The 13,058-nt window shown below is 48.3% G+C and overlaps 1 protein-coding gene across 1 annotated transcript in view; it reads left to right on the top strand.

The window, feature by feature from the left end:
* slc38a9 (solute carrier family 38 member 9) overlaps nt 1-13,058 on the top strand; it is a 96,258-nt gene that overhangs the window by 59,750 nt on the left and 23,450 nt on the right. The window contains 5 exon segments of the mRNA XM_038790928.1: nt 3,712-3,728; nt 3,730-3,819; nt 3,821-3,908; nt 10,526-10,594; nt 10,597-10,632. Coding sequence (XP_038646856.1) covers nt 3,712-3,728; nt 3,730-3,819; nt 3,821-3,908; nt 10,526-10,594; nt 10,597-10,632 — 300 coding nt within the window.

Below are 13,058 nucleotides of genomic sequence, written 5' to 3'. Positions count from 1 at the left end.
GGTCAAGGGAAATGCCTATTCGGGGTAACCACAGATTTGAGCCAGGGAGGTGGGATGGAAATTTTCGGGAATGGGAGGAGAAGGGGATTAAGACACTAAAAGATTGTTTCTTGGGGGTTGGTTTGCAGGATTGAAGGGGAGAGGATATGGAGAAGGGGTTCTGGTGTGAGGTGCTCCAGAGTGTGAATGCCTCCACCTCTTGCATGAGGTTGGGGCTGATGCAGCTGAAGGTGGTATACAGAGCACACCTCACGAGGGCGAGGAATGAGCCGATTCTGTGAAGGAGTAGAAGATGTATGTGAACGTTGCGGGGGGAGGGGGGGATTTATGTTTTGGTCCTGTCCAAAGCTAGCGGATTACTGGAAGGAGGTTTTTAGGGTAATTTCTAAAGTGGTGCATGTGAAACTGGACCCAGGCCCCCGGGAGGCCATATCGGGGTGTCGGACCAGCCAGAGTTGGAAACGGGTGCAGAGGCAGATGTTGTAGTCTTCGCCTCTTTGATCGCCTAAAGGTGGATCCTGATAGGTTGGAGAGCAACCTCTCCACCTTGTGCCCTGGCATGGCAGGGGGACTTGTTGGAATTCTTGACTCTTCAGAAGGTTAAGTTTGAACTTGAGGGGAAGGATAGAGGGGTTCTACAATTCATGGGCATTATTCATATATGCCACTTTCAAGAACTGGATACATCGAACATTAGTTGGGGCGTGTGGGTTGGGGGGGTTGGGGGGGGGGGGGGGGGGGGGGGGGGGCTGTGTGTGTTAATGGCGACTATGGGTGATCCCTAATTCCTTTTTGTCATTTGTTTGTGTGAACATGCGGTCTAATGTTTGGGGTTTGGTGGGAGGATGGGATCGTTGTTGTTGATATGGGGATTGACAGATTTTGTTACTGATTATTGTTTATTATTGGTGGGATGTAAATTTGGGAGAAAATGTGGAAAAAGGAGGAGAATAAAAATATTTTAAAAAACCAAAAATACCATCCACCTTTTTAATGTTTACCTCCAGACAACTTGCTAATCCGCATTCTACTTTTGGGACACATTTAGCTCTGTCGCCTCGGCAACCAGGGACCCCGGGTTCAATTCCAAACCGTTGGTGACGGTCTGTGTATGTACGTTCTCCTCATTTCTGTGTGGGGTTTTCTCTGGATTGCTCCCATTTCCTCCCACAGTCCCAAAAGATGTCCAGTTCGTGGATTGGAAATGCTAAATTGCCCCCTGGGTGTCCAAAAGGTTAGGTGGGATGGGGCGAGGATGTGGGCCTAGGTACGGTGCTCCTTCATGGGGTCAGTGCAGACTTGATGAGCTGAATGCCCTCCTGCACTGAAGTGATTCTATGATTCGCATCTCACATGACCATTGCTAGTCTTCTAGAAGGTGCAATTCACCGTTACGTTTTTTTCCTTTTCAAGTCATCATCCGACATGTCTCCACCACATTTTCAGGCAGTGCCTTCCTGGTTGTAGCCACTTGCGTGGAAAAAGTTTTTCCATTGTTTCTTTTGCCAATTAATCTTAAATCTGTGATCTTCTGGTTCTCAGTCCTTCCACGAATGGGAAAAGGTTCTCCCTATGTACTCTGACCAGACCCCTCATGATTTTGAACACCTCCATCAAAACCCCTCGCAATCTACTCCAAGGAAAACACCCAATTTATCTATGTAATTAAAAGATCCTCATACCTGGAATCATAAAGCATGGTGTCCAGAATTGGACGTAATACTTAGTTGAGGATGAATCAGTGTTTTGAACAGGTTTAACATAACTTTCTTGCTTTTATGCTCTTTGCCTCTGTGAATGCTGCATGCTTTTTTAAATGCTCTCTCAACTTGTCCTACCACATTCAATGATTTATGTACATATCCACCCAGATCTCTCGACAGATTTGAGCCAAATATGGTAAAAAAAAAACTGGTTTAACCATTAACTGGTAGATTTGGCTTGACTTTATCGACCTTGGGTCCTGCTCAATATTGCAGGATTATCCTGGAATGCAAAGGGAACCTCTCCATTTAATTTCTGTACTGCGTGCTGGGCTTCCTGAATGCCTTTCCTTTCCTTCAAGTGTAAGGAACTCCAGATTTCTTTGGACTTGAGGACAACTTCATTAGCTCCTTCTGCCTCTTCTGGGGGGCTGGTTTAGCTCACTGAGCTAAATCGCTGGCTTTTAAAGCAGGCCAGCAGCACGGTTCGATTCCCGTACCAGCCTCCCTGGGCAGGTGCCGGAATGTGGTGACTAGGGGCTTTTCACAGTCACTTCATTGAAGCCTACTCGTGACAATAAGCGATTTTTCAATTTCATTTCATTAATTTCTCTTCATCCCCACTTCCTCTCGCACATCGAGGCAAACTTCCTCCAAGCTAATACCCCACCCTATCCCTGAAGTTGCATCTTTCTACAGTGTCCCTATTTCACTGTCCTTGTACCTCCTGCTCTCTTGACTCTGTTCCTTCTAACACTGTTTGGTCACACGACTTCTCTTCCTGGCCAATTGGTTTTCCCTAGTTGACGTTGCTAATTGATTCTCCAGCTGCTGCCTCCTTCTCTGCACTTAAATTTGCTGTTATTGTCCCCTCAAAAAAAAACCCTGACCCCTCCTTCTTTGCAAGCTGCTTGCCTGATTCACCAATCTCCCTTTCCTCTCTGTCCTTGAAGTCTCTACTCTCGCAAATCCGTCCTGACCATTTACAGAACTCTTTGTTTGAATTACCTCAATCAGTTTTCTGGCTCTGCCTTCGTGTCCAAACCAGCTTTGTATCAAAGTCACAAATGGTATTCTGTGACTTGCACAAAGGTACACTTATCCCTTGTATTTCTTGCCCTATCTACAACTTTTGACACACAGCTCTGTTGTCGCTCCACCATCGTTCAGCGAGATGGAATTACTGGTTCCATTCTTATCTATATATACGCTCCCCTTCCCCTATTTCTAATCCATTCATTGCCTTTTGGTGACATCATCTGCAAACACACAGCAGTTTCCACATGTAACCATTGCTATAAGCTATTTGATCAAATTTATCATAGAATTTACAGTGCAGCAGGAGGCCATTCAGCCCATCGAGTCTGCATCGGCCCTTGGAAAGAACACGCCTCCACCCTATCCCCCGTAATCCCACTTAACCTTTTTGGATGCCAAGGGCAATTTAGCATGGCCATTTACCTAACCTGCAGTTCCCACACTGTGGGAGGAAACTGGAGCACCCGGCGGAAACCCACGCAGACACGGGTAGAAAGTGCAACTCCACACAGACAGTGACCCCAAGTCCGGGAATCAAACCTGGGACCCTGGAGCTGTGAAGAAACTGTTCTAACCACAGTGCTGCCCTTGAATGATGGTCATATGGTGCCCATAATTGTCCAATAATTATATATGTTTCAAATTCAATACATGACAATATTTGAGTTGCATGCTTTTAATTAAGTTAATAAGGAATTTTGAGACCAAATTAGAAATAGGTATGGATCTATTTTTTCTTCCCTTGCTGTAAAGTGGTTGATCCATCTCTCTCACTCCCATAAGTGCAAATGCTCATTGCTTACTCCATAAATGCATAACGGAAGCTAACGTATACATTCCAAGCCAGCTCCCAATCAGTATGTTCCAGTAGCTGGAGCATGATGCCAGGTCTGATTTATTTTTGATTCCTTCTTATTTGAGGACTGTGCATGTTTTCTAGAACTGATTCTGATTCTTTTTTTATTTTCAGTTATTTGTCCAAATCCACCCAGGAGTTCACCAGAATAGCACAGACATGTCCTACATCATAAGCAATGATACAGGCGTGCACGAGTTTCAGGAATGGTGGAATAAAACGGAATACTGTCACCTACTACCTGATTGTCCTGTTGTTGCCTCTCCTCAGCTTTAAGTCTGCTTCATTCTTTGCACGGTTCAATAATCTGGGTAAGTATTCAATTGCATGCTGATGCAACTCTAGAAACGACGGACAATAATTGGGGGAAAAAACAGTACTTTTTTTTCATCTAGTTGTTGTTTAGCAAACAAACTGGTAGTTCAGTGTATCCAAGAATCTGGAAAGTCCGTTAAACTTTAAAAACGTTTCATAACTGGGGGAGATGGTGAGGGTGGACAGGAGGTGCGCGGATGCCCCGGAGGAGGGATTACTGAGGGAGCGGCGCAGCCTTTCGGCTGAGTTCGACTTGTTGACCACTAGAAAGGCGGAGGCTCAATGGAGAAATGGTCAGGGTGCGGTGTACGAGTATGGGGAGAAGGCAAGCAGGATGCTGGCACACCAGCTCCGTAAGCGGGATGCGGCCAGGAGATTGGTGGTGTTAAGGATCAGGGAGGAAATGTGGTGCGGAGGGGGTAGACATTAATGGGGTCTTCAGGGACTTTTATGAGAGGACTATATCGGTCCGAACCTCCAGGGGGGGGGAAGGAAAGAAGGAGAGGAGGAAAAAAGGAATGGGCCGCTTTTTAGACCGACTGAGATTTCCGAGGGTGGAGGAGGGAACGGGTGGAGGGTCTGGGGGCGCCAGTTGAGCTTGAGGAGCTGGTCAAAGAGATAGGGGTAGGGAACATGCAGTCGGGGAAGGCGCTGGGGCCGGATGGGTTTCCCGGTTGAAATTTTACAAGACGTATGCAGACCCTGCTGGGCCCCCTGTTGGTTAGGACCCTTTAACGAGGCAAGGGGGGGGGGGGGGGGGGGGGGGGGGGGGGTGGGGGGGGGGGGGGGGGGGGGGGCTTTGCCCCCAACGATGTCTCGGGCGCTGATCTCCTTGATTCTTAAGCGAGACAAGGATCCCCTGCAGTGTGGGTCATACAGGCTGATCTCACTCTTGAATGTTGACGCTAAGTTGTTGGCAAAGATCTTAGCCACGAGGATTGAGGACTGTGTGCCGCAGGTTATTCACAAGGATTCAAACGGGGTTTTGTGAAGTGGAGGCAGCTGAACACTAATATACGGAGGCTCTTGAACGTTATAATGATGCCGGCAGTGGAAGTGGGAGGCGGAGATGGTGGTGGCGCTAGATGCAGAGAAGGCCTTTGATAGGGTCGAGTGGGGTACTTGTGGGAGGTGCTGGGAAAGCTACGGGTTTGGGGAGGGGTTTGTCAGTTGGGCGAGGCTGTTGTATGAGGCCCCATGGTGAGTGTGGGCCACGAATAAGAGGAGGTCGGAGTATTTTCGATTTGTATCGAGGGACGAGGCAGGGGTTGTCCCCTGTCCCCCCCCCCCCCCACCCCCCCCCCCCCACCCCTACAATTTTGCGCTGGCAATTGAACCCCTGGGCTATGGCGCTGAGGGAGTCGGGGGTTTTGGAAGGGGCCTGGTCCGGGGTGGGCAGGGAGCACCAAGTGTCGTTCTAGCGGACAGCCTTTTGTTGTATGTGGCGGACCCAGTGGAGGGAATGCCGGTGGGTGATGGGGGATTCTTCCGGGAATTTGGGGATTTCTCAGGGTATAAGCTTAACTTTGGTAAAAGCGAGCTGTTTGTGGTCCCACCCCGGGGGACCAGGAGGGGGGGATTGGGAGGCTTCCGCTGAAAGGGCGAGAGGAGCTTCAGGTACTTGGGGGTTCAGGTGGCCAGGAGCTGGGGAGCCTTGCATAAGCTTAACCTCACAAGGCTGGTGGAGCAAATGGAGGAGGTGTTTAAGAGGTGGGACATGCTGGCCGCTGTCTCTGGCGGGGTAGGGTGCAGTCAGTCAAGATGACGGTGCTCCCGAGGTTTCTGTTCCTGTTCCAGTGCCTCCCCCTCCTTATCCCGAAGGCCTTTTCTGGCGGTTAACAGGAGCATTACGGGATTTGTGTGGGCACACGGGACCCCGAGGGTGAGAAGGGTGTTTCTGGAGTGGGGCAGGGATAGCGGGGGCTGCGCTGCCCAACCTCTCTGGGTATTATTGGGCTACTAATGCAGCGATGGTGTGTAAGTGGGTAATGGACGGGGAGGGGGCAGCATGGAAGAGGATGGAATGGCATCCTGTGTGAGCACGAGCCTGGAAGCACTGGTAATGGCGCCGCTGCCGCTCCCTCCAACGAGGTATACCACGAGCCTGGTGGTGACGGCTACCCTCTCATTTGGGGGCAATAGAGGCGGCACGAGGGGGAGGTGGGGGCCTCGATGGGGTCCCTGATACGGAGGAACCACCGGTTGTTCCGGGGAGAATTGATGGCGGGTTCCTGAGTTTGGCACAGGGGCAGGCTTCAGGAGGCTGGGGGACCTGTTCATAGACGGGAGTTCGTGAGCTGGGTGAGCTGGAAGGGAAGTTTGGGGCTCCCCCTGTGGAACACCTTTAGGTACATGCAAGTAAGGGCGTTTGTCAGGCGGCAGGGGCGGGGGTTCCCTCTGCTGCCGCCGCGTGGGGCTCAGGACAGGGTGGCTCTTGGGGTGTGGGTTGGAGAGGGGAGGATCTCGGAAGCGTACCAGGTGATGCAGGAGGTAGACGAGGTCTCGGTGGAGGAGCTGGTGAGGAGATTGAGGAGGGGAACGGTGAGCGGATGTCCTGGAAAGGGTGAACTCCTCCTGCTCTTGTGCGAGGCTTAGCCTCTACAGTTAAGGTGCTGCATCGGGCTCATATGACCGGGGACAAGGATGAGCCGGATTTTTGGGAGCGAGGACAGGTGTATTAGGTGCTCTGGGGCCCAGCAAACATGTCCATATGTTCTGGGCATGCTGGGGGATTTTGGAAGGGTGTAGCACAGACGGTTATCGAGGTTGGTAGGATTCCAGGGTCAATCCAGGCTGGGGACTCGCAATATTTGGGGTTGCAGTGGAGCCGGGAGCGCAGGAGGCGAAAAGAGGCCGGGGTTCTGGCCTTTGCGTCCCTAGTAGCCCGGCGGAGGATATCTTCAGTGGAAGGATGCGAGGCCCCCAAGCATGGAGGCCCTGGGTCAACGATATGGCGGGGTTCATTAAATTGGAAGAGGGTGAAATTTGCCCCTAAGGGGGTCAGTGCAGGGGTTTTTCAGGAGAGTGGCAACCATTCCTAGATCTCCTGGCAGAACGGTTAAAAACAAAGGTCAGCAGCAGCAGCAAACCCGGGGGGGCGGGGGGGGGGTGGGGGGGGTCTCTCTTTGTTTTTGTTTTGCTTTGCCAACGACGGGCGTTTATTTATTGTTTCTCTTTTGTATATGTGGGGGGGGGGGGGGTGGTTTTGTTTATTCTTTTTGTTCTTAGAATTCTCTGTTACTGTTTTCTTTTTGTGACAATTTGAATAAAAAATTATTTATATAAAAGAAAACATTTCATAACTATGCCTAGGATTTATTTGGATTGGCTGTTGTCGGCACAAAATACCAGCTGCAACTTATTGTGGCGTTTTTGGAGTTTGTTGTTCATGGCACAAACTGATATGATTTTTTAAAAATTCAGATGTACTGATCGCTTAAGTGGTTTGGAGATGTGTGTTTATGAATATCATATAGTTGAGAAATTATGGTTATCACAGCATTTAACAAGATGCTAGGATGGTGAGTGCAGAGAGAACATTTTCTGGGAATAGGAAGAGAGTGAACTACATCTTTAGTCAGTACTGAATGAGCGATACATGAAGATTTCTTTGACTTGAGTTGCCTTCAAATCAGTTTGAGGTTTGATGTACTTGTTGCCTGATCAACTACTGGTCTTATAAAGTAATTAAATGACACTGCTTCGGGTTTTGGAATGGCAAATCTGAATTTGCAAACGCTGAAGCGTGGTTATGTCAGATTTGGACTTGGTGATTAACTTTTTGGACTGCAGTTTTCTTTTGGGGACAGGGTAGTTGGTGAAAGCGACGTGCTGCCTGCCACATAATGGTTGGCTTTAGGGTTGCTAGCTGGACTGGATGCAGGGATGTTGTTTTCAGCTGCCTGGGAGAGTGGTAGAGTAAGAGGTCACAGTCTCGGGATATGGAGTAGCCCATTTAGGTCTGGGAAGAGGAAAAAATCTCTTCACTCAGAGGGTGGTGAACCAGTGGAATTATCTACCACACAAGGCTGTTGAGACCAAGTCACTGAATATATTTAAGACATAAATAGATTGTCTCGGGCTAGAGGGAGAGTGTGGGAGTATGGTGTTGGAGAATAAGCCATGATATTAAATGAATAAAAAAGAGCAGCTCTTGAGGATTACAGCCAATTCCTGCTCCGTTTTCCATTGGGTATTCCTGATTTGTTTAGATGCTACTCCCATTCATGACTTCTGATCTTAATTAATAGCTTTGGCTTCAGTTCAGCTGCTGATGATCTCTTTTTAACAGATTGAGAAATTGTCTGTTAACGATTGCATTATGGATATGCACTTCAACCCTGCTATAGAGGCAGCAGGGGAGGTTGGCGTTGCCAAACGTGCTTCATTATTATGGGTGGAATGTGACAGTTGCGGTGGTGGGAAGGAGCAGGGGTAGAAGTGGGTTAGGATTGGGAGGAGGAATCTTGTAAGGGGTCTAGTTTGAGTGACGGCAGCATTGCCAATGGCTCGGAAATAGGTATTCAGGGAGCCCAGTGGTGCAGTCCATGGTGAAGATATGGAACAGCTGAGGAGGCATTTTAGGGTGAAAGGGATAGAACATAGAACATAGAACAGCACAGAACAGGCCCTTCGGCCCTCAATGTTGTGCCGAGCCATGATCACCCTACTCAAACCACGTATGCACCCTACACCTGTAACCCAACAACCCCCCCTTAACCTTACTTTTATTAGGACACTACGGGCAATTTAGCATGGCCAATCCACCTAACCCGCACATCTTTGGACTGTGGGAGGAAACCGGAGCACCCGGAGGAAACCCACGCACACACTGGGAGGACGTGCAGACTCCGCACAGACAGCGACCCAGCCGGGAATCGAACCTGGGACCCTGGAGCTGTGAAGCATTTATGCTAACCACCATGCTACCCTGTCTGTGCTAACGCCGCTGTGTGAGAACCATGGGTTTGAGCCGGGGGAATGGATAGTGTGCACAGGAGGTGGAGGAAAGTGGGGCTGGTCAAGGTGAGGGATTTTTATTTGGAGGAAGGGTTCGCCAGTCTGGAGGAGCTAAGGGAGAGGGTAGAGCTGCTGAGGGGTAGTGAGTTCAGGTATCTACAGGTTAGAGACTTTGCACGAAAGGTCTAGAAGGTGTTCCCTAGATTGCCGGGATACACCCTGTTGGAGCGACTGCTGCTTCCGGATGTGGAAGGGGAGGGAAGAATTGAGGATATATATAAGTGGCTGGGTGGGCAGCATGGTGGTCTAGTGGTTAGCACAGCTGCCTCATGGCACTGAGGTCCCAGGTTCGATCCCGGCTCTGGGTCACTGTCTGTGTGGAGTTTGCACATTCTCCCTGTGCCTGTGTTGGTTTCGCCCCCCACAACCCAAAAATGTGCAGAGTAGGTGGATTGGCCACACTAAATTGCCCCTTAATTGGAAAAAAATTAATTGGGTAATCTAAATCTTTTTTAAAAAATAAAATAAGTGGCTGGGGGCAGCAAGGAGGCGAGCGGGTGGTAAAGATCAAGGAGAAATGGGAGCTGAGTTGGGAATGGAGATCAATTGGGGAGTATGGAGTGAGGCACTGCAAAGGGTAAATGGACCCTCCTCTTGTGCAAGGATGAGCCTGATACAATTTAAGGTGGTGCACAGGGTGTGGTATGACCCAGGGTGAGAATGAGTGGGTTTTTTCAGGGGGTAGCAGATGAATGAGAGAGGTGTGGTAGTGGAGGCCAGCGAATCATGCACCACGTTTTGGGGTTTGTGAAAAATTGGAAGATTCTGGGCAGGAGTGTTCGTTGGTCTTGGCAAGGATAGTGGAGGAGGGAGTGGACCCCCGGACCCTTCAGTGGCGATATTGGGGTTTCAGAGAAAGCCAGAGCTCATGGAGAGGAGGAAGGCGATGTCATGGCCTTCGCCTCTCTGATTGCACGGTGGACGAATTTTGTTGGAGTGGCGGTCGCATTCGCCCACCGGGGTGGTAGCAGCATGGTTGGGGGACCTGTGTGACTTCCTGCGTTTGGAGAAGATAAAGTATGAGTTGAGGGGCTCAGTAGGGGAGTTCAAGAAAAGGTGGGGATGTTTGTGACCGTGTTTTGAGGAGCTGTTCGTCATGGGGTGTGGGTGATTTGGTTTGATTTCGACCTGGAGAACATACCAACTCCACAGACCGTCACCCTTGTATCTGCGTTGGGTTTCCTCCCACAGTCCAAGATGTGCAAGTTAGGTGGAGTGGCCATGATAAACTGCCCCTTTTAGTGTCTGGGGGATAGAGCAGGGGGAGTGAGCCTGGTTAGGGTACTGTTCTGCGGATCCAGTGCAGACTTAATGGGCCAAATGGCCTCCTTCACTATTGGATTCTATGTGCTTCTAATTCAGAACATGCTGTTTTGTGTTTTTTTGTTTTAAATATTCCTGATCTTAATGACTACACTTACACTGAATGGATACAACTAGGAATTGTGGTCTATAACTATATGGTTGATATGGTTTGGAACTACATTGGGTCATGCACTTCCTCCCTTTACCCATTAGGAGGCACAGCAGATCCTGTATCTACTGTTTCACTATCTAAATGCCTGTCGTTTTGTTTTTTTCTTTTTACTTGCAGGCACAATTTCGGTCATCTATTTAATTGTACTAGTAACACTGAAGGCAGGGAGACAAGGAATTCACTTGGAGTCCACTGGTTTGAATCTGTAAATCATTTTGTTGCAGGTAATGTTTTGTGTAATTGCATATTCCATTTTGATTATTACTATGTCTCGTATAGAATGACACATCAAACTAAAATTCAAAAGTGCCGCACTGTGGCGCAGTGGTTAGCAACAACAGCTTCACGGCGTTGAGGTCCCAGGTTCGATCCCGGGTCTGGGTCACTGTCCGTGTGGAGTTTTGCATGTTTCTCCTCGTGTTTGCGTGAGGTTTCCCCCACACCCCAAAGATGTGCAGGATAGATGGATTAGCCACGCTATAATTGCCCCTTAATTGGGGAGAAAAAATTGGCTATTCTAAATATTAAAATGAAACTAAAATTCAACGGGAACTTGCATGAACAAAAATCGTACTGTGCAGAAGGGGGCCATTCGGCCCATCGGGTCTGCACCGACCCACTTAAGCCCTCACTTTCACCCTATCCCCGTAACCAATAACCCTTCTAACCTTTTTGGACACGAAGGGCAATTTATCATGGCCAATCCACCTAACCTGCACGTCTTTGGACTGTGGGAGGGAAACCGGAGCACCCGGAGGAAATCCATGTGGACACGGGGAGAATGTGCAGACTCCGCACAGACAGTGACCCAGTGGGGAATCATAGCTGGGACCCTGGCGCTATGAAGCCACAGTGCTATCCACTTGTGCTACTGTGCTGCCCAGTGCCTGAGATGGCCCATTTGAGTAACTTGCCTTTTGAGTTATTTATTTTAATTGCAAGATAGATTCTAAGGCTTTTTAGCCCATTTGATATCCTTCAAGGATAGAAAAACTTTCTGATGTCTGTCCCAAATTTTTCCATCACATCCATTTGTTACCTTGGTATATCTGAAAGTATGCTTGTTGTCACGAGCACCTCTGATATTTATGAGGGTATCCCAATTTAGAACACTGGTTTGTGGGAGTGTATAGTTTTTATTTTGATTTGGTGTGAGGAGACAAGTGAAACCCCAGTGAGGATAGACAGCCCAGTCATCATGTAACAATTGTTAAAGACTATTTATTAAAGTAAAGACAAATACACACAAACAGGACAATTCTACTCTCATGCAGTTTAAGAATGTATGAATTATTAAATGCACAGTTTCTATAGAATGTATCCTTGGTTACAAAATATATCTACAATACCTGAATTATGAAAGGCTTCCCCTGTTCCCCAAGCAACATCCAATTGAAGAACCAGCTATAGTTAACACACAATACAGGGATGATACTCCAATCTGGGAACCACCTTTTTCCAGGTCCAGATTTTTTTTAAACTGCTGGTTGTCTCAACTCTAAGACACCAAAGACTTAGAAGTGTGTTTGCCATAAAATGTAGCCTTCAGGCTTCGTGGCTGGGAACTGGCCTGTCTTGCTTTCTGAGACTGCTCGATGGCAACCCCCCCTCCTGACTTCTGAAGGTCTAGGCAATTATACCTTTGTTGTAAATAAAAGCAAATTACAGTGGGTGCTGGATTCTGAAACAAAAACAGAGAATGCTGGACAATCTCAGCAGGTCTGACAGCATGAATGACGTTGTCCTTTATTATTCTTGACGATGCCTTCTGTATATTCGACTGTCGAAGCTGGTGACAGAAGGTTCCTGAGATATACATATGTTAATGTTTAGTCAGTGAATTGATGGAGCAAACAAAAGAATCATCCAGAACTCGAAACGTTAGCTCCGCTCCCTTCTCTCTCCACAGATGTTGTTGGACCTGCTGAGATTGTCCAGCATTTTTCGGTTTTAGAACATAGAACAGTACAGCACAGAACAGGCCCTTCGGCCCTCGATGTTTGTGCCGAGCAATGATCACCCTACTTAAACCCACATACCCGTAACCCAACAATCCCCCCATTAACCTTACACTACGGGCAATTTAGCATGGCCAATCCACCTAACCCGCACATCTTTGGACTGTGGGAGGAAACCGGAGCACCCGGAGGAAACCCACGCACACACTGGGAGGACGTGCAGACTCCGCACAGACAGCGACCCAGCCGGGAATCGAACCTGGGACCCTGGAGCTGTGAAGCATTTATGCTAACCACCATGCTGCCCAAAAGATTTTGTTTATAATCTGTTTCACCTCCATAAGCTTTTCACACTTGATTATTATCTAAACTGCCGTTCTGAACTTGTTACCAAGAGAGACGCATAGCAATTGAGGCCCTGTGAATACTGTCTATTGCTGTCTCCAGGTGGATTTATGACATTGTAGCTTAATTTTACTGTCTCCAGTATCTCCATACGATTTATAAGATTTCCTTCTGAGGAGCTTTGGCTCATTATTTGTTGCTTTTCCTCTGACACCATACATCAAGCAGAAGCAATCTAATTGCAAGGCTAAAGTGCATCCCAACAGTTTAAACACAACCAGAGGGGATTTGAACTCAACTGATCTTGACCCAGCATAGATAAAAGCAAATTACTGCGGATGCTGGAA

The sequence above is a fragment of the Scyliorhinus canicula genome, chromosome 3, assembly GCF_902713615.1.
Source record: "Scyliorhinus canicula chromosome 3, sScyCan1.1, whole genome shotgun sequence".
In the NCBI taxonomy this organism is placed as follows: domain Eukaryota; kingdom Metazoa; phylum Chordata; class Chondrichthyes; order Carcharhiniformes; family Scyliorhinidae; genus Scyliorhinus; species Scyliorhinus canicula.
The sequence above is the reverse complement of the archived record's forward strand: the minus strand, read 5'-3'. Positions and strand labels throughout refer to the sequence as shown.